Below are 20,601 nucleotides of genomic sequence, written 5' to 3' on the forward strand. Positions count from 1 at the left end.
AAGCTAGTAATATTTGTATGCCCTCCCTTATTGAGCTGCTTTCTTTCAATCCACTGACTAAACAGTATTTTTAGCATACGTCGTCCTTTCTTTTCAGTTGCTGGAAGTACACGCACACGCGCTACAACTCTTGCACAAACACATTTATGACTATCCTTTGAACCTTTATCACAGCTGTACTTGCCCACATTGTGTACACCTCCCAATTAAGATCCTCCCATTCTAACACAGTGAAAGTGTTTGTCAAGAACATGCATATTGTGCTGCTGAGTTTATTCTAATCGAGTTACAGTTAGATATTCAATAGCTTTGTAAAAATCTCTGGATGATACACAAAGCAGCCTGCAGGTGGAAGCAAATGTTAAATTTGAGAGGAACATGATGTGAAAGTTAGGTTTGAGGGACCAAAGACACGTTTCATCTTGACATCTTTATTCCTGTCCTGCAATACATTTGCCACATTTTCAAAGAGTAAATACATTTTAAATAGCTAAACAGTTGACATTTTCACAAATTCTTTCGACACCTCCATCCAGTTTGCTAGGGAGAAACAAGCCCTTGAGCCCACTGTATCCTTGTGCAAAACTCCCAATGGTCCGTACAGTCTTCGTCATGCTCACCAGGTTTTCTGACATGTATACTTGTGGTTTGCTGGCTGGAGTATCCCTGTGGCAAAATGACGCCAATATTCTAATGAAACAGGAATTTGAATACATAGATTAGTGGAATTCTATGCATTACCATGGATGTAAGGTTTAAAGATTGACAGGGAGAGGACAAGCATACTATTAGGACTGTAATTACAGGTTACAAACGCAACACTCTTTTTTTCCATAAAAAGGTACAGAGGGTGAAAAATAAAAGTTAGGAACAATACAGCCAACAATGGGACCAAGGATCAACTCCTGTATTATTTCAATATGCAACATTTTAAACACAAGGCTTCTTTTAAACAATATCTAAAGACTCAAACACATTCACAGTTCATATCCTTTACTCCAAGCAGAGAATTGAACACTTAACTGATGAGAACAACTTGACCACTACCATCCGCCCAGTAACTAGACTGATCATATTTCTTTAAGCCATGCTATGAGTGAAAAAGAGTCGCTTTAACTGTATAAAATCAATTAGGTCAAAAATAAACAATTTCTTTTGCTTGACAGGAAGCAAAAAAAAAACATTTGACGTCTTTCATGGAAGAGGTCCGGGATGTCTTTGAGGTTTGCATCTGAAGCCTGTTGTCAAAACCTGCCTGTAGTGTCTGGATCTCCATACATGACCAATTTTCTGAATTGTTCAAGTATAATTTGGATTTAAAGTAACAATTTCTAGTAATCACCATCACATGTTCCACTGTATTTGGAATGAAACTTCACAGGAACATGAGACTAAGACAACTGGGCTTATACTGGGCTCTTAAACGGTGTTGTTTTTCAGTCTTGTTAAACAGAATCACATTCAGATGCACGTCATTACAGAAACCCCTTTAAAAAAAACAAAACATTAAACAAAAGAAATCAGTGTAGTGTGTTCAGGGTCTTGCCTTGTCTTTCAATTTCTATACAGCACATGTCTAAACTCAACTCACTTTTATATATGTTTTTAGTTTGCACACATAATCAAACAAACAAAACAATGCAGCTCACAGAACACATAATCTTCTCAGGTAGAGCTCGCTGCATACATAAGGTACAAACTAGCTAACAGATAAGGCAAAGTAAACACGGAGCAGTCTTTTTTTTTTAATTTAGGCAGCAAATTAATGCAGTTGTGGAGAGCACAAGCTGGGTCAGTATTAAGAAACAAAGCGATGCACTCCCATAACCAAATATCCCTCACCTGTTACACACAATAGTCCCACATATACAGTAAATATGGTTATGACATGATTAGCACCTGACCTGTTATTGTAGAGCTGAGGTGGCACAGAAAGATGAGTACTTTGAGGACAGTATGGTGTGTGGAAAAACTAAAGTTTGAATCTGAGGCAGGACTTTTGCATTACTATCTGCAAAGCCAGGTTTTCCAGGACTGTTAGATGAGACTTTCCCTGGACCCTGATTCCTGAGCCTTATTATCTTTAAGGAGTGAATCTTGCAATCTAAAAATAGCCGTTATCACCATGTAGTAAATAAGAGTTGTACAGTTACTGAAATTAAATTCAAGAAATCAACTGGTTGTCATTTTGTCTAAAACCATAACCCGTCATTGCATCGCAGTACAGGTGCAGGCTTTTCCTCTTATTTCTACAGGCAACCACATTTTCATGCACAGTACCCCTCCTTCCTAAACCAAAGTAAAAACAAGTAGTAATGAGAGATGGTTAATTCCCAATACTTTGTGTAAATTGGACAGTAAAGAATCCTATTGCACCAGAACCTACGTACACTAGCCATTACTATTATTATTCCACAAAGACAACTCTTACTGTAGCAAAGCAAACATCTGTAAGGAGAGAAGGCAGCTGCATTCTGGAAATTCATCTTTATATTCTCCATTTAGCATTTGTATTCCAAAATCCCACTACGTCAGGCAGGTCATGAAAAATGTCAAACCAGGTGCCATCTGTGATAAACAGCCTCGCTCACATATTGCTCTGTGACTTTCAAATTCTGCAATCACAAACAAAATGTTTAATATCAACAAAAAAAAAAATCAAGGATTTTGTACAGCTAGGCAAACTGTTAAACAACAACAACAACCAAATTATAGTCATTCCCATGTCAGCCTCCACCCCCTGTATCCAGTATAATGAAGGGACTACACAGCCATTCGAGGGAAACCAAAGGCAGGTAGAGTGGGATGGGGGGGTTATTCATGTGAGAGGTGTTTGGGCAACTTAACGTCTATTCCAGTCCTTTCGAATTTAAGTCAGTCAGTCCTTCCAGTGGGCAGGCATGGAGGGAGTGGAAATAGGCTTTCAAGGTGGGAGATCAGAGAGGTCAGAGACACCCCCTTTAAGACCAGTGTTGAGACTGAAAACAATAAGTTAGCAGGAAATTTGTAGAGCTACCCAGCGAGACCACACTGGAGTTGACAGTCATTTAGTGGTGTTGCTCACAAGTCGACGTGCGGACCAAAAAAAGGGACCAGAACCGGGCTAGTTCAGGTAGCCACTTAGGCAACAGTCCAAATCCTCCTTTTCCATGAAGTTCTATGGTTCAGTCAGCTCTGGTGGTTTCCTTGAGAGCTTTTGCTTCAATCATCCTCTTTTTGAAAAAAGTTTATGTTTCATCATTGAGTTGTTTTTATCTTTCTATCTTTAAGTCCATGCTGCCACTACGCGCTGTAGCATTTCTCCTCAACGTGCAACAGTCAACTGGGAAATGAAATGACAGAGGAGGAGAGATGTTAGTGCCGTTTTATATTTATGTTTCTGGGAAAACTGAGACACAGAGAAAAAAAGTTGAACTGAGGTTTACTTTCAATGGGCAGTCAGTCATATGCTTAAAAAGACAGTTCTGCTACAAGAGTCCAATTTAGAGACTTCCCATTTTACTGTGTAACTGTAAAAGAAGAAAAAATACATTTCTGGAGAATATATCTCACCTGCATCACGATACCACACAGCGACAGCTCATACAGTCCTGACCGCTCTCATCAGGTGGGTTCAGCTTCCTCAGCTTATGCTGTCTGATCTCCCTAACCAGCGTGTAGAAGGCGTCCTCTACTCCCTGTAAACACACAGAAGAGGTTATCTGGGCACTTACTACGGTTAATTATAAGTGGATTACACTGCATGCACCCCTTATAACTCACAGCAAACCTTTCAGGTGTACTAACTGCTGAGAGGCCTGACAACATCAACATGGCAACCCTGATATTTCAGACGCAGTTAATCAAGAAATAAAGAAGACTAAAAAGAAGTAATACACTTAGTTCTTTGCATTCTCTTCGATTTGACAGACTTTCTGCAGGTTCTATGATGAATGCGACAGTCTGTATGTACCTACATAATGTGTGACAGTGAGTCAGACACAGTGGGAGCTGTGCGGCGACTTGTCCTTATGAAGCCTTTTCAAATACTGTAGCTGCTCTCAAGCCAAGGTAACCTGGCTATGAGTCATTGCCTGCGGCATAATAAAATGTTTAAAGCAACACAAATCACATTCACTGCTCTTCATGTGCACGAATACGCATGCAAATTGTAAAACTACAGAGCCCACACTAGAAACACTGTCATAACTTGTTTACTACAGTATAATGCAGAGCAGGGGGCCTTCAAATTGACATAGAATCTGAGTTGTGTGGCTTGCAAAGATGAGAGGGAAAAACTACCACATCAGTGTTTACAGGTAATTTTAAATACCACAGATAGAGGGAGAGAGAGAGAGAGAGAGAGAGAGAGAGAGAGAGAGAGAGAGAGAGAGAGAGAGAGAGAGAGAGAGAGAGAGAGAGAGAGAGAGAGAGAGAGAGAGAGAGAGAGAGAGAGAGAGAGAGAGAGAAAGAAAATGGTTCTTCCATGAAAGTGCATGTATATACCATGTGGCTGTGTGCTTTTTGTTCACTACCCACCTGTCGTGTTTTGGCAGAGGTCTCGATGTAAGGTATGCCGTAAGAGCGGGCAAGTTCCTGGGCTTGCCTCGTGTCCACCGTACGTGCCGGGAGATCACATTTGTTTCCCACAAGCACCATGGGAACATCGTCAGAGTCCTTTACACGTTTAATCTGTTCTCTGTGAATTGCAAAACAAGAAATTTGCCATTAAACTTTGGCTGTTTCCTTAACCCACCCCAGCATTGCATTTAGTCACAGTGACTTCTCTCTTGTCTGGGGATCCTCCCTGCTTCATAAACAACATCAGCTCCACCACTGGAGAGCCAACCACCCAGGGAGCTCTAGGACCCTGAGGAAGAGCCAGGGCCCGCCGGTGCTGGGCTGTGCTGCACTGCTGAAGGAGGGAGGTGGAGAGGAAGGGGGAGGGATGGACAACAGGCAAGCAGCGAACAGCATTACCTCATCACTACAGCAGCTAGCGCCAAACGCCAGGCAGCCAGGGGGAACTGAGTGAGAGGAGTGGGTCAGATCAATCTATCAGCTCAGCCCTTCTTCTCCCTGAGCCACAGTACAGCAGGATGCATCCGCTACAGCCAGCCCTGCCCATCTGCAGTCAACACTGCTAATGGTGTTTATGACCACAGTTGCTCTGAGTCTTGGTGTCACAGCAGACATGTTACTCTGCTCAGACCATTGCCTTGTTATATGTGGGTGAGGAAGGCATTTCAAGAATAACAGACTTATTAAAAACGACAGCAAACCCCAAAAGAAGATGTAATCTAATTAACTTGGTGCATTCAGTTTAATACTGCTGGCTGGTTCAAATGATAAAAGGGATAGAAATCAAGATGCACTGCCCAGTTTTAAGCAGGTACCATGCCAGTATGTGCCAACAGTGCAGCGGAAGTTTTGCAAAAATGCCTCTGACAATTTATGCCCGTAAATAATACTCTTTTAATAACAGCGCTATTCAACCAAAGATCCATGCATGCTTTAACAAGTTGCACAATGATTTTACAGTAATACCAGTTGTGTCACAGTCAGGCCAAAAACAGGCTTGGCTTCAAGGGCAGTAAGTCAACCAAGTGTGTGTGTGTGTGTGTGTGTGTGTGTGTCAAAAAACCCTGCAAAGCTGTAGCGGAGGCGACAAAGCTAATATGCAGCCTTTTTTACTTGCCACGTGAAAGACTGGCAAGTGGGTATATAATGTGATGAGAAAGACAAAATGTGGCAAAGAGAGAGACCACTGTCATCTCCAGCTGAATCCTCCTCCCTCCCTCCCTCCCTTTCTCCTTCCCTGTCCTTGAAAGTGCTACCTCTCCCCGTTCCTCTAATTGAGTCAGGATCGATTTCATTGGCATCGTGCTGTAATCCTCCAGTTGGGGGCTAAGCTTTCTTTAGCCGTGTTAAACGCTACAGCATGACATCACCCAACTACTGCAGCGAGCTGGCACACATACGTATACACACCGCTCTCTATCCAGACCCCATGGGAGTCCCTGCAACACACACACAGTGCATATACAAATACACTTACACAGAACCTTAGAAGAGAACTAACAGAAATGATTTTGTGTGTCTGAACTCCATCCCGACTGGTCTGTGATCTGACCAGTAAATGCACAGGATCACATCTGCAACAACAGATCTTAGTGCGGGGCAATTTATCAAATTGTATTTTCAAATACGGTTTTGGATTCCAATGATTATGAAAACAAGAAAATCGAGATAAAACGATCATTGTGCCGCATTCCGTTTCACATTGATGCTCGTTTGTCTTGTGTTATAAATCCATCGCACCCTGCCTTTCCTTTTAAAGCGATGCGCTTTTGCCGGTTTTCCCTGAGCTACTGATGAAGAATGTGTTTATGAGTTTCCAGTAGCTGTGGCCATGCACTACGACAAAGTTGATCTAATTTATTCTTATTCTTATTTTACAAATCGAATATTTATGTTTAGTAGTATGTTTTCAGTAGATAGTGGAAGTGCATGCTAGTTGATCTTACTTTTTTTATTTAAATGTGTATGCATAGATATATAGTATTATATATTATTTATTGAATTTATCCAATAAAAACAAAAACGTTTTCAGTCCAAATACATTTTAGGTTCAAGAAAGTCTACTGCTAAAAAGACAAAAAGTTTAATAAAAGGCATGATATTAATAGTAATCAATGTTGACCAAAATAATCGTGATTATGATTTTTGCCATAATTGAGCAGCCCTAACAGATCTCATAATGCTCAATATCAATGTCATGATTTGTGGTGCCCCTGCATCCCTAAACCCTCCTTTTTTCCCTCACTCTTACACACACCTGTACTGGTGAATGTCCTCAAAAGACTTGGTGTTGTTGATGGCGAAGACACAGAGGAAACCTTCCCCTGTCCTCATGTACTGATCCCTCATGGCGCTGTACTCCTCCTGACCTGCAGTGTCCAAGATGTCCAGCAGACAGGTCTCTCCGTCAATCACAACCTGTTTCCTGTAAGAGTCCTGCAGAAAAAGGGAGAAAGTCCAACATCAAGAGAGGTGGTAAAAATGTGTGAGTGAGCAATCCGTAACAAAAGTCAGACCCTGGTTCAGGTGGAATTTGAGGCAACTGTGGGTCACTGAGGATGTTACATCCTTTGCCTTGGTCACTCAGTGCTAAGCAGCGTCCATATATAAACACACAGAGATATGATGTTGATTGAATGTGTATCAACTGGTATGTGTTATTAATTCCCTGTCCCCGTCGGGGTCAAATGCACATTTAGAGATCAGAGGAGCAGGATATCGGAGCCAATGTTTAGCCTTCCAACACGCAGCCACAAAAACATGGAGTGCCGTCCCTTTGTTTGTTAGAGCATAGGGACCAGGAATGCAAATACACAAAAAGGACATTGTCTGGCCAGAGGCAGGCGTGGTGAGAAAGAGAGGGAGAGAGAGGAGAAAACATGCTCACTGGCTTCCCTCTTCTATTTGCACTGTCTGCAATCTTTTTCGGTGAAAGTGTTCATGATAATATAAGAATTACAGAAGGCCGGATTACAGATTTCCTCTTAAAAGAAAATGAGGAATTTCTTCCATGCCTGATCATTTGGAGAATTGTTACAGACATTTGATTAATCAAATTAAATTAACTTGATTTAGACTGAGCTGTCGTCTCAGTAGGGTCCAGACAATATTCTTCAGCAGTGACTGTAGGATTGGACATTTGTAGAAAACATGTAATGCACGCACTTTTACCACATAGGTATAAAAGTGGTGTCCACACAACAATCCAAGGGAGATTATATGGATAATATATTTGTGACGATATGATCAACCTTGTATACCTTGCCACTCACCTAACACCCAATATGCTTCCCACAAGAATAATGTGTAGAACATATAGAAGAGAGTCCTACCTCTATGGTGGGGTCATATTCATCCACAAAGTGGTTCTGGATGAGCTGGATGGTGAGTGCACTCTTGCCCACGCCTCCAGCTCCCACCACCACCAGCTTATACTCCGTCATCTTTGCCGTTTCTGCTTACCACGCACGCGCACACACACACACACACACACACACACACACACACACACACACACACCGCAGCTGGAGAGAAGAAGGGGAGAAAGAAAAGGTGTAGGTTAGCATTCTGACAGGAAACATACACATTACACTTTGACAAGCTATTCTCTGCCACAGGACTGCCATGATGCGGTCCACAACCATTGCTGCCCAGTGATGAAAAACATTGGTGGGTTTTTGTGTGTGTGTGTAGTGCGGGCTAAGGTTGAGACCCTCAAAGGGGAATGTGAAAAATGTGCTGAAGGTACTCAATGTTCCAATGCTCTCGCGCTCAGTGTGAGCAGCAGAGTGTGAGAGGGAGAGCCAGGGAGGCGGCGAGGGAGAAAAAGAAGAGGCATGACGGTTGTAGACTGGTCCTCATCACCCAGGCTTCACATTACATATGCCTTCCTTTGAACCCAGTGACAGATGCCAGAGCAAAAATTATTAAATAAAATCATGACAAAAAAAATTACAGATAGTTATCTTTCAAAAAGATCTGCAGGATCCTTTCAACGCTCACTGTTTACTAACAAAGCATGGCTATTGCTGTTTGTTGGTGTGCCTTGCTTCTTCCATAGGGATCAATCCATAGCAACAATAGCAACAGAACGAGAGGCCTAAAAGAGGATTTTATGACTCCAGGTGTGCCTGCAGTTGTCCCCTATGGACCCACTCACCCCACTTAAGAGGCCTAGTCGATGCAACAGTGTTGCCCTGACCATAAATCAAGGCATGTTATTAAAGAAACATCAGTCTCTGGAGAAAACACAAGCGAGATTCATTTTCTGTAGGCTAAAACTTACGCAGCACAGGTAAACATACATTTATGGACCTAGAGGGTAACTAAAAGCAGAATAGGACAAGTAAAGCAGTTTCCACATGGAAAAGTAAAATGTGAAGTACAATTCTGATTTGTAAAAGCATATGAAATTCAGCTTAATCCTAAAAACAAATAGGAAATGTGGCTAGCTCAAAACACATATTTTCACCTTTGGATGTGCATTTGAAATTCCCAGTGCTAAGAAACCATTTATTAAAAGCAGGTTTTGAAATAATTTGGTTTTGATAAGTATTTCCTATAACTCAGGTTGAGAAAGTGATTGGGTTGTAACACCTTCATCATCATCATCATCATCATCATCATCATCATAGGTGGAGGTTAGCAGGGAAGAACAACTAATCCAGATTTTTACCAGAAAGAAAACATTTGGGGCATTTGCAGAAAATGTTATGACTGTCAACTATCGAGTCAGCTTGAACCACACACACACACACACACACACACACACACACACACACACACACACACAGACACACACCACCACCACCGTCAAAATACTGATGGCCAGTGAAATTCCAGGTGTGTTGAGTCAACTGGTAGCAAAAGTAGTCATATGGGTGTTTCCACTACATACAGTGGCTAAGTGTGACTCAGCTTATTGCAAATTTACCACAAAGTTACCAAATCTATGACGTGAAAATGACCCAATACCATCCCTGAAGTAGACGTGATGGCACATGATGGGTCACAGAAAGAAATAAAGCTATCATGGAGAATTTGCTAGATGAAATAATCAACACTATGGCTGAACACAAGTTAAGTCTGCTGGAGGCCCATAGAAACCACAGGAGCCTCCCGTGGTTATAGCTTCAGTTTGACATCAACAATGTGTGGTCAGATGATGTCATATCAGAGCTCGAAGGAAAATCACTGGAATCCCTGCACCTCCCAGCAGTTTAGTTTCACTTTCTGTTTGACTGTAGTGACCAAAAACTCGACTTCAGACATTATTACGCATCTTTCAATTTAAACAAAGTGTCAATGCCACTTTCAACACAAACTTACAGTAATGACATCCAAATCATATTATACCGCGTTAGACACTGCTACATCTGCATCACCCGAACACCCAAAGCAGCCTTACGTTTGTCTTCCATTAAAAGTTGTCTGAATTACGAGACAGAGTAAAATAAGATCACACAGGGTCGAACTTCTCGGCTTCTTCCAGTCTCAATTAGCTGAATGTTCCTTAAGTGAGATCAAGAAGAAAATCACTAACCTGCCCCACCTGCTCGAGTGTGTAATCAATCTGTCAGGATTTCATGAGCACCACGGGTCACATATGCTGTTTTACCTTCTCCAAGGCAACAACTGTCATCCCCAACATAAAATACATGCCGTGTATCTCTGTTACGCAAAATCCTTGCTTACTACAGAGCGGTGAACATTAGCGCTTTAGCCTAAGCAGAACACATACACGCCCTATTTCTTGTGCTCACACACACACACACACACACACACACACACACACACACACACACACAATCAAGAGTAACAGAAAAAGACATCTTGACATATACAAGACTTAAGTAAAAGTTATTTGTGTCTGAGCTGTGTGTGACTGTGCTGATGTGGAGGCAGACTAAGATTAGCCAAGACTAAGACTGGCTCACTGATGTTAATGATTGACAGAAACGCAGACTTGCTAACTGAAGACACGGCCATTTAGGTGCTCTCGTTCAATCGCAAAGACACACACACACACACACACACACACACACACACATGTTCATGCAACGCATCCTTGATCCCCTAAGTCATTGCTCGCCTTAATGGAACAGGTAGCTCTGAACACCGTCACCATATCAACAATGGCCTCCTTGTAAAAACACCCTCACTGCTATAATTCTCAAGCACAACAGGAAGGGAATTATCCTGACCCCTCAATCTTGTGGCCAAACATTTAGCTTCCTTTTCTCTCACTGTAAATAAATCAACCTGGTACACAGTGCAGCCCGCCCTGGCTGGCGCACGGAGACCGTGGCAGAGCCGCAGAGCCAGCATCACTCCTAAGACTCGCTCCTCAGACTCCTTTAACCAAATAAACAGCAGCTGTGCAGAGAGACTTGTGCAGGGCGGACGGACAGACAGACACTGGAACACCTTTGGTCACTGTAGGCTGCAAGCTCAAGACAGGGCAAGGATTCACACCAGGGCTAGTTCAATGTGAGGGAAACAGCATGGACACAAAATAACATGTTACATTATAGATTGGTCACTGGGATTAGAGGCAGTGGACTTTCAGGGGATGAACTAACTAATTGGCAGATACTTCAGATGTTAAACAAACAAGACATTAGAGTACAGAAATACCAACGATTGAGGTACTTTAGAAATGGTGTCGCCATTACATAGTTCTTCGACTGGAGAGCGCTTAAGAGTTTATTTTTAAACTGTAAAATGTTCCACTCAGTAGATTGATTACATTCATTTTGCTTGATAAAGTGGTTTTAGAATGATCAAATATCAAAATGAATGTTGATTCATTTTCTGTTTGATGCCTAATTGATTCATGGAGTGATGTTTTAACACTAGCATGAATTACATAAATATTTGGGCAATTAATCTGTACAATAAAAGTAATGTTTACTGGTTAATCGTATCTTTCCAATCCTTCCAGGATACACACCTACCTCACACTTTACTCATACATTAAAGTGTAGAGCCCGCTTCACTGATGTCAAGGTAATAATGATATATTCATGCACACATGCATGCATAAGAAATATAGATCAAAATGTACCAAAACTTAAATCCTAAATAGAAGTCTTTTCTATATTGTTTATGAACTATAAAGTGAACTGAATTTAACCGAGTAGATTGGAATGTAGGTCACACACAAATAAAAACAAAAAGAGATTGACACATGCACTCTCTCACACACCCACACCTCTCCAGATTCTGACACAGTTGGTTGTCGCATGTCTTCTACATAACCAGATCTCAAGTGTACACCTGCCAAACGATTGAAATTTACAGCCTAAAATGCTAATTCAACACACCCGCGCCCGCTGCCGGGAGACTGGAGGAAGGAAAACAGACATCTCTTCTCAAACTAGGCCAAGTCAGCAGCTGATTAATAATCCACACATACATATGGAGATGAATAGCCAAATTAATCATTGATAGTGTGATGCTGTTGCTTTCTCAGAGCCACTTGTTGTCAGTAGGGGCTCATACAGAGCTGGTCTTTGTGCAGATAGAGGAGGGATGAGGACACAGCCGCTGGAGATCACAATCATCAGCATGCATCAATCTTTTTACATATTTCATCAACACATGGGGACAAAGCATGAACACTTTTTGTCTATTTATTTTTTTAGTTCTGCACTAATGTTATCCTGCCCCTATAGCGGTGTCATGTCCTCACCTGCAGGCCTGATTTTCATATTGTACAGTAATTGCTCTTAGTGCTCGGTTAACCTGTACAGTCCTTAGTTCCCCAGACATTAAACAGTTGGCCACTTTGCACACGCATGAGTGGACCTGTAAAAACAAACGTACAACCACGATGAGGCCACACAACGTTCCACTTTTCATACAATGTATATCTGGCAAAAGTAATAATCCCACAGCAATGCAAACTTGTAGTAACACGTCAGCCCATCAAAAGTCAAGCTTCCTGCTACCACTGTTCACATACATGACTCCCCAAAATCTTTGCATAGCTGTTCCCCTTTTTGATCAAGGAGCAGCACTATACAGTAAGTCTGTGTTTAGGGTTATTTATAGCTCGCCACCTCCAGCCTGGGAAATTAACAGTTCGTTTTGAAACCCTAGAGCCCCGCTTGGACCAGGAGGATAATCTTACATGACAGTTTACGGAGGGTGCGAGTACAGAGCAGCGAGAGGGGTGATGGGAGGAGAGTGGCTGAGGGCGAGGGAGGGAGAGGGCTACTCTTACTATATGCCAAGGGCATAGGAAACCACAGGAGGGAGGGGGCGACCTGGAAACTGAAAAATGTATAAAGAAATCAATAATGAAAATGCTCAATATTCTGCAGCTTTTTCCCAGCTAATTCAGCTGCATGGCTCTGATAACTACGGTCAATACACATCTCTTTACTTTTTCTATAGCCTGGAAAACAATTCCATCACTTCAAAACACATGATGCAAACACATGGGCACATGAATGGCCATCTTCCTCAACATGCATTCTGCTCTCCATTAAAGTTCTTAATTGGTTAAAGAATCCATACTGGCAGAGCCACAAGCCCACTGCAGAGATAATAGATTTTTAATGGAGCGATGATGGTAAGGAGACCCTCTCTAGGGAGGTATCACGGTCGAATACTGAGACTCCAAGACCCATCCTAGAGCCTCAATAGCCCACCGCACCCTCCCACTGCTCTCCAATGACATCATCCTCCTAAACGGCATCCAAACATAAGTGTTGACCGGCAGCTGAGGAATCACTATTCTGCTCTCTGAGGCTAATGAAACACAAGTAAGTGAGGAGAACTTTGAGCAATTCTTTTAAAGTCTATAAACTCAGAGATAAATCTAGTTCTTAGACTGTGACCCTTTAAAAACAGCACTACTCATTTAAGTTCTCCTCAAGGGTAGGAAGCCTGAGAAAAATAACAAAACATGAATGAAACTATAATTTTGCTCAAAGAGAATCTTAAGAGAAAATCCTTTAATAAACAATTCCTCCTCTCCACATTTTCTCCCATACAAACATTTATATAAGGAGTTTCTGCGTGCATCTGTGTGTATGCTTAAACAAGCCACTCTTAAAGGCACTGGAGTACAAGTGACCTTTTCCCCACTGGGTCATCCTTTCAGCTTGTCGGGTAGGGTGAGATGGTGGAGGCAGCAGCAGAGATGAAAAGGCCAGCTGACCTCCACACAAAGGCCTGCCAGTTAGAGGAGCCATGGGGCTTATCATCAGACACCAAACACCCTGAAACCCTTTTTTTTGCAATCAGAGGAATAAGTGAATCTTGTGTAGTTGTTTTAGTTTGAGAGTGCATGTGAAAACACTTTGGACCAAAAGCAGCGTGTAGTGAGGTCAAACAAACTAAGCTGCCAGTCAACCTGTAGAAGATCCCCAAAAAAATGCTTAGTCAGTCTTCCAAAGAAAACCAACCTCCCTAATCTAAAGACTTAGGAACAATAACAATATCATGTCAGGAGTTTGCCAGCGCTTAACATAAAAAACACCCCTAAAATAGGCTATGCATACAAAAGTAGACACAAGAGAATCTTCTGAACCATCTTTAAGTCTCAAACTGACACATTTATCATTTATCTCAAAATATGAAAAGGTGTCATTTGTAAATAGTTGGTATCGAGAACAGTCACACTTATTTTGGCAAGCAGCTGGGGCACCACCCAGGCTCCAGCTGTTCAGAGAAAAGGGACAAGAGATTAACATCACACCTCTATCACTGGCTGGACTATCTCCAGCTGTTTTCCAGCTGCCTAAATTCTTGCCTTCACCCTGAAAGTAGCTGCTGCTGATGTCAAATTCACAGACTAACAGGGACCTCTGGAACCCATGTAGTCCAATGTTCTCCAGCCAATATGATCATGGAAAAACAATACGGCTGTTACATGTTGCTCATATATGATGCAGTGATGTTATGGTGGATAAAACAATGAGATGTGAACATCAGTCAGTTACAATCACATGCCAATAAGCCAACAATAGACACTAAAGTGAAACACCTTTCTGATTAGTTTTTTTTAAGATGGCAGTAATTTAAATCTTTCTACTACTGTGTATGAGGAATACAATACATTCTGTCAAAGATGTACGTCAGCTCAGGATGGGTAAAATGTTTCTCCTCTAGTCCATATGGCCATGATTTGAGTGTTGGCCAATTAAACATTAATGCCGTATCAACAATTTTTCCCTTTTAAAGTTACTAAACAGTTTTGACAGACAGCTTCCAGAGTAGAAATAATTTAAAGTCAGCTTTCGAAATGCCTTGTAATGGAATCTAACTTCCGCAGTGATACATTCAGTTTTTACTCAGTGTGACGGGGCGTCACCCTGACGTTACTTGTCTGTGTGGCCACTATCGGCAGCAGCAACCTCGTATTCAACATTGTCTTTACATTGGATAAAAACAAAAGGCCACAGAAAGTAAAATCCCCACTATTGCTGTGTTCATTTGAATGCCTTTGGTTTCTTTTCTAAAGTGAAATGATAGGGAAATCCACGGCGGTGTAATGTTATGCCTCCATAACCAAGTTACAACACCCGAACTCAAGGGAGACCTTTCATTTGTTTATCAAAATAAATAATGGTTTGTTTTTTAAAAAGGAGGTGTATGCAACATTCATAACCCATGTAATTCCCCATACATTTAGCCAAGACTAAAAAAGCAAGCATGAGTTGTAGAGCTCGACCGATAAAGCTCGCCGGGCGTGAATTAAAATGTTATGATAGCTAGCTAACGTGTTTTAACTGAGGACCGCAATATCCAGCGGTGCCCTAAACACTAAAAGTATTTTAAAGCGGTGCGTTACTGCTAGAAAAAAAACAGTCACTGTCGACATATTTCGGACACAGGAATGTGCACTGCATACTTACAACAAGCAGAGGTCTAATTAGCGACAAGAGCGACGTTTCGTCTACCGGAGAAGAAAAAATCTTTCAACGCCTTTGCCTCTCCGCTGTAATGAGGAGAAAACAAAATGTTCTTGGTCCGTTTCCCGTCGTCTTCAGATATCTGCACCTTATTCTATCCGATAACGTGTTTAATTTTCAGTAGCTAAAATGCACCAAGGCATTCATTGGTTCTGGGTAAAATGAGCCCGCGTTGAACAATGTGCTTCCACAGAGAGCAGAGGGGATGAGGAGTGTCGAGCCCACGCCCAGCTCTATCAAACATAGAACCGCCCCGGTTACCATGCATGTTACTGCTGCATTCATGTACTCTCGGAAACATGGGCACTCTGTGGTGAAGACCAGCTGACTCCCAGTATTTACTACCTAACCCAAGTTTATAAAGTGCCTCTTAGACGTGACAGACAAACGTTTCAATGTAGTGATAAAGGCTTGTTTTAATTTTTGACTATAGAACCAGCAGTAGCCAGGATTTTTAAAAATACTAAGGCCATGAGTCCAAATTCCCCCACAACCCCACCCACCAGAGAAAACTAACCACCAACAGACTTCTATAAAAAAATTAAAATGCTGAGCATTTAAAAAACAAGGACAAAATATAACTTGAAATTGTATTCATATTTCCCGAAAATGTTATCTAATTATGGCCTAACTCTTATTTGAGATCATGTACTTCAAGTGGATAATATTAAATCTCTTGTCATTTATTTTATTTGTGCCCTTAAAAAAACTGTTGAATTTTAAGATATTAAGTCTACAAAATAAATCTGAATCAGTGTAGAAAACCCAACATTAGTTATATGTAACTTATAACAGATATACAGCCCGAGTGTCCTCCATGATAGTTAGGGGTTGGAAGCAGTTGTTACTTAGTATTCCTCATAGATTATTAACCATATTCTCCTCAGCATAGTAGGCTTCATTAAAAGAAAAATAGTAGTTATGCCTACACTATTCTGACACTGCATCAAAAAGTAGCCCTGTGCAACATGGTGTTTAATTTAGATAAACAGCCATCAGGAAAACTATTGTCACAGATACATTTTTAGATTTGAAATCTTACATTTCCAAAGGCAGAGTTTACAACGAGCATTTGAAGGCAGCACCAGACCATTGTAGGTGGGTTAAGGCTATGGTAGTAGAAACAGAGGTTTACACATTATTCTTTGATAATAGTAGCAATATATGATAACTATTCCAGTTCCACAACTGTTACACGTTCACTACATATCCCAGGGAGCCACGGGTCTCTCAGTGCCGTATCCAGGAAGTCGTATGTGGTTGTCAAGCAAACTTTTGCTTGTAAGCAAATTGCTCTCAGTCTGTAAAATGTATAGATCTTTTTAGTCTGTAGTTTCCTGCAACAGGTAAATATATATTCTATATAAAAAATACCTTATAATATTCTGTTGGAATTACTATCGTTGGAATTAGCTTAAAGTGTAATATTAATTAATTTGCCTCCCGCATTTTGTCAACATTTAACCATAGCAGTCAAGCTAGATTGTTAGCTAATTTAACGCTCGTTAGATAACGCTAAACTAGATATGTTACGATATATGACATTAAATTTAACTCTAGTAAAAGTGTTATCGTGATTGCAAAAACCAAGGAGGGTCAGAAGGAAAAAAAACCTTCATTGTTTATGGCAGACCAAGCGCTAAATGTGGTGAACAAAGTAAGATATTTGGGTCACATCATCAGGAATGATCTATGACGACGATGATGATGATGTGCAGCGCCAGTGATGCAAGCTGTATGCACAAGCCACAATGCTGCCACTTATATTTCGTTAAAACAGCCTTCTTTAGATCCTATATATATATATATATAGTAAAGCAACAATGAAAAAGCTTCAGGTGGCATTCACTGATGCATTCAGAATCTTGCTTAAGCTCACATGATGGACAAGTGCAAGTCATGTTTGTGACTATAGTTTTCTTACCTTGTATGCTGTTTTGAGGAATTTATGTACAAATGTATGTGTCGATTCACACAAAGCAGGCCTGCTTCTCCTGTTTTTGGAAACATTGGAACAAATGTCTTTTAACCACTGTGAACTGCAAAGATTATATCTCTGTGTTGTTATCCTCATATTGTATTTTTCTGTGTGTTTTTTTTAAAATACTGATATGGATCTATGTGACTGAAATAAGGTACATTTAATATATAGATCGATATTGTTCATTTCAGGTTGCCGTGAGAGATGAGTTGCTGTCATGGGTCTGTGCCCAAGCAGGTCCGGCCTGGCACAGCTCGAGTCCTAGTGACTGAGCTGAGTGGATCAGGTCACATCAACCCAATTCCTGCCACAAAATCGTGTGAGGACTCTGAAACAGCAGTGGAGCTTTACCTCTCTCCAGAGAAGCTGGTAAATGTGCAGAAGTGGCTAAGGATACAGTCAGTATTCATCCCACTAAAACACCAAGTTCTCCATTGTCTTTTTGATACATGTAGTCAGTCTATGTGCGTAATAGGCTAGTCTGTTATTTTCATTTTTGTGTACTATACAACAGTAGTAGTGGCATATGAAGCTGAATTTCAATATGTCTGTAGAGACTGGGGCTGAGGGATACAATTGCCATATGGAGATAAGATTTATTGACTGTATGCATTCTCCCTGTAATATTATTGAATATTATTATTGAATTATTTTACAGGCTTCACATAATTTGTCACATCCAAGTCATAGGTGTATGACTAAGGTAAATATTGAATGAACTATGTAGAGTAAAGACAAAATCATGTTCAGTACATGCTGTTAATTTCCGTCGCTCACAGAAATCGTTGTGTGGAACTTGGGACCTCTCTCACGTGAGCTCGCTGGAGATCTGCATGGACACACAAGAAAACACACTGGGTAACTTTGGTGAGATATACCGTACATCAAGGCTTTTGTAAATATAAATCAATATTTCAAACCATGTTTATGTACATGTGTGTACTCATTAGTTTGTTTTGGTTTTATTGTTAATATCTATTTTATCTTATGTGAACATGGCCACACACTCAGTAACATCTATTACATTTAAATTCAGATTGGAAAAAACGGAAAGACACACAACAAATTTTACACTGTGTATAATGATGATCTATAATATGTGCTTTTAAAGACCACATAGACAATCACAAACCAGAACTAGATAAGAGACGAATAAAAACATTGCTATGACGCACGGAACATATCCGTACTTGATTTCCCCTCAGGTGTGCCAACCTCAGTGCAGGATGACTGAGCTGATAAAGGTGGAGGAACTTCTTCATTATGCTTACCTTTGTCCTCAGAAAATTCTAGATTGCAGAACGAGTGCAGGCATGACAGAGCAGTGTCTGTGCATGTGTGAGTCATGCCTAACCTGCTACTCTAGGTGCTTTTCCTTTTATCTAATTGTCAAATGCCTGATGAGGTACATTTGGAATTGAATCAGGAAGCTAGTTTGAAACCCAATTAATAATCACCCTGCTGTTACATGAATAGTGAGAGAAATGGCTTTGTTTATCTGATCATCTTGCAGGGGCCTACTTTCCCAAGCTGGTGCAGCTCAAAATGAACAACAGCACGATTATGTCAGTAAGGTAAGCGTAAAGTTACATAACACAAACACTGTCTTCTTGTTTGCTTCCTGCTTTGTATTCTTGAAATGCAACCAGTTTCTAGAAGTACATGCAAAATCGCACTCGTATTACCCCATTGAACACTCCGATGCTCAAAAAGCTGCTAATCCTGAAAATAAAAATGAAATACGGTGTTAAAGGGACATTTAAGTTATCAATCTAGACGGCTTTGGCGTGAGTTGCTGAGTGTGGGATCTATCGGCCGTAGAGATGTCTGCCTTCTCTTGAATATAATCGATATATAATAGATGGCACTCGGCTTGTGGTGCTCAAAGCACCCAAAAACATACATTTGAAAAACTCAACAGCAATGTCTCTTTCCAGAAATCATGGCACCAGTTACTCAAGATAATCCACAGTCCATGTTGCGAGCAGTTTCATGTGTGAACTATTATTTCTACCAAACTACACCCACCAACCGTATCACTGTGCAGAAGGACGAGAGGATTGTGCTCGCGATAGCGAGAGATAAACATTGATGGCGTCCTCCTTGGCTGAGCTGTAACGTTAGTTCAAGTGAGCAACCATTATACGATCACAAGCCTTTTGTCCATGAGTAAATCCATGCTTCCTTCTGCGCGGTGATACAGTTGGAAGGTGTAGTTCAGTAGAAAGAAAATAGTTCCAACATGAAACTGTTCACAACAAGGTCTGTGGCTTATTACCGGTCATGATTTCTGGAAAGAGACATTGCTGCTGATTAAAAAAAAAAAAAAAAAAAACATTCTATGACTGACATCTCCAACACTTGGCAACAGACTACAGGTAAGAGGGGGAAAAATATTTTAGATTTTGGGGTGAACTCTCCCTGTAAACAAGACTGATTATGTGCTACTGTTGATGGATTATTGTCACTGTATGTACCCATTTCATTTTTAGCTTGTGTTTAGAAACAAAGCAAGTAAGTCCATGTCTTTCTATAAAGAGAACTGTAATTTGTCCTAGAGCAGTGATAGACACATGGGGATGACTATCATGCTTCACACTGATCACATGTTTGCTAGAAGACACTCTTTAGCAAGAGGCCTTGGAAGCCATACAAAGACAGTGCTTTGAAGCAGAATAGCAGGTTAGAAGTCAAAGGGATGTGTACCTGATGGGGGAAAAATGTGTGGTGTATGTAGTGTGGTTGCAGTGCAGGTGTAGGGCTCTGCTGTGCGTCTGCCAAGGTTTTCCAACAGGGACTTGTTATATAATGTTTCTGTATGGAAGATGCATGTTGCTGCTTGCAAAGCAAACACCAACAGATGTGGTGTTCAATACAGTCTTAGAGATAGATGCACATGGAGAACAGGTTCACTCACAGGTTCACGTCTCAAAATAAGAAACAGAGGGGTTTTTTCTGGCATATCAGCTTTCAGATTTGTCGACTTGGACAAAAAAAGACATGAAATATGCACAGTCTCTCTTGGATTGTCCTACCAGTTTGATAGCAGCCACAGCTGTGTCATCAAAATTGGATAGAAGAAAAGCAATAAACCTCCAGGATGACACACATTGTAAATTGTAACAGGGCAGGTGG

The 20,601-nt window shown here is 41.0% G+C and overlaps 2 protein-coding genes across 5 annotated transcripts in view; one reads left to right on the plus strand and one right to left on the minus strand.

The window, feature by feature from the left end:
- The window catches only part of lrrc56 (leucine rich repeat containing 56), a 36,213-nt gene that overhangs the window by 2,471 nt on the left and 13,141 nt on the right, over positions 1–20,601 (plus strand). Inside the window, exons 1-5 of one of the 4 annotated variants that reach the window (XM_029433562.1) lie at positions 16,714–16,766; positions 17,658–17,835; positions 18,125–18,169; positions 18,246–18,333; positions 18,980–19,040. In XM_029433562.1, the coding sequence (XP_029289422.1) occupies positions 17,671–17,835; positions 18,125–18,169; positions 18,246–18,333; positions 18,980–19,040 (359 nt within the window). In that variant the 5' untranslated portion in view covers positions 16,714–16,766; positions 17,658–17,670. Of the gene's footprint in view, positions 1–16,713; positions 16,832–17,657; positions 17,836–18,124; positions 18,170–18,245; positions 18,334–18,979; positions 19,041–20,601 lie in introns of those variants that run through there. The other 3 variants (XM_029433560.1, XM_029433561.1, XM_029433563.1) reach the window with 3 other exon arrangements.
- Positions 416–15,721, minus strand: hrasa (HRas proto-oncogene, GTPase a). Its single transcript, XM_029433568.1, has 6 exons — positions 15,429–15,721; positions 7,893–8,084; positions 6,818–6,996; positions 4,519–4,678; positions 3,553–3,677; positions 416–3,322 (listed from the first exon to the last, which is right to left on the minus strand). The coding sequence occupies exons 2-5, from the start codon at positions 8,001–8,003 to the stop codon at positions 3,558–3,560; spliced, it is 570 nt and encodes a 189-aa protein (XP_029289428.1). The 5' UTR covers positions 8,004–8,084; positions 15,429–15,721; the 3' UTR covers positions 416–3,322; positions 3,553–3,557.

This window comes from Cottoperca gobio, chromosome 6 (assembly GCF_900634415.1).
Source record: "Cottoperca gobio chromosome 6, fCotGob3.1, whole genome shotgun sequence".
NCBI classification, from domain to species: Eukaryota; Metazoa; Chordata; class Actinopteri; order Perciformes; family Bovichtidae; genus Cottoperca; species Cottoperca gobio.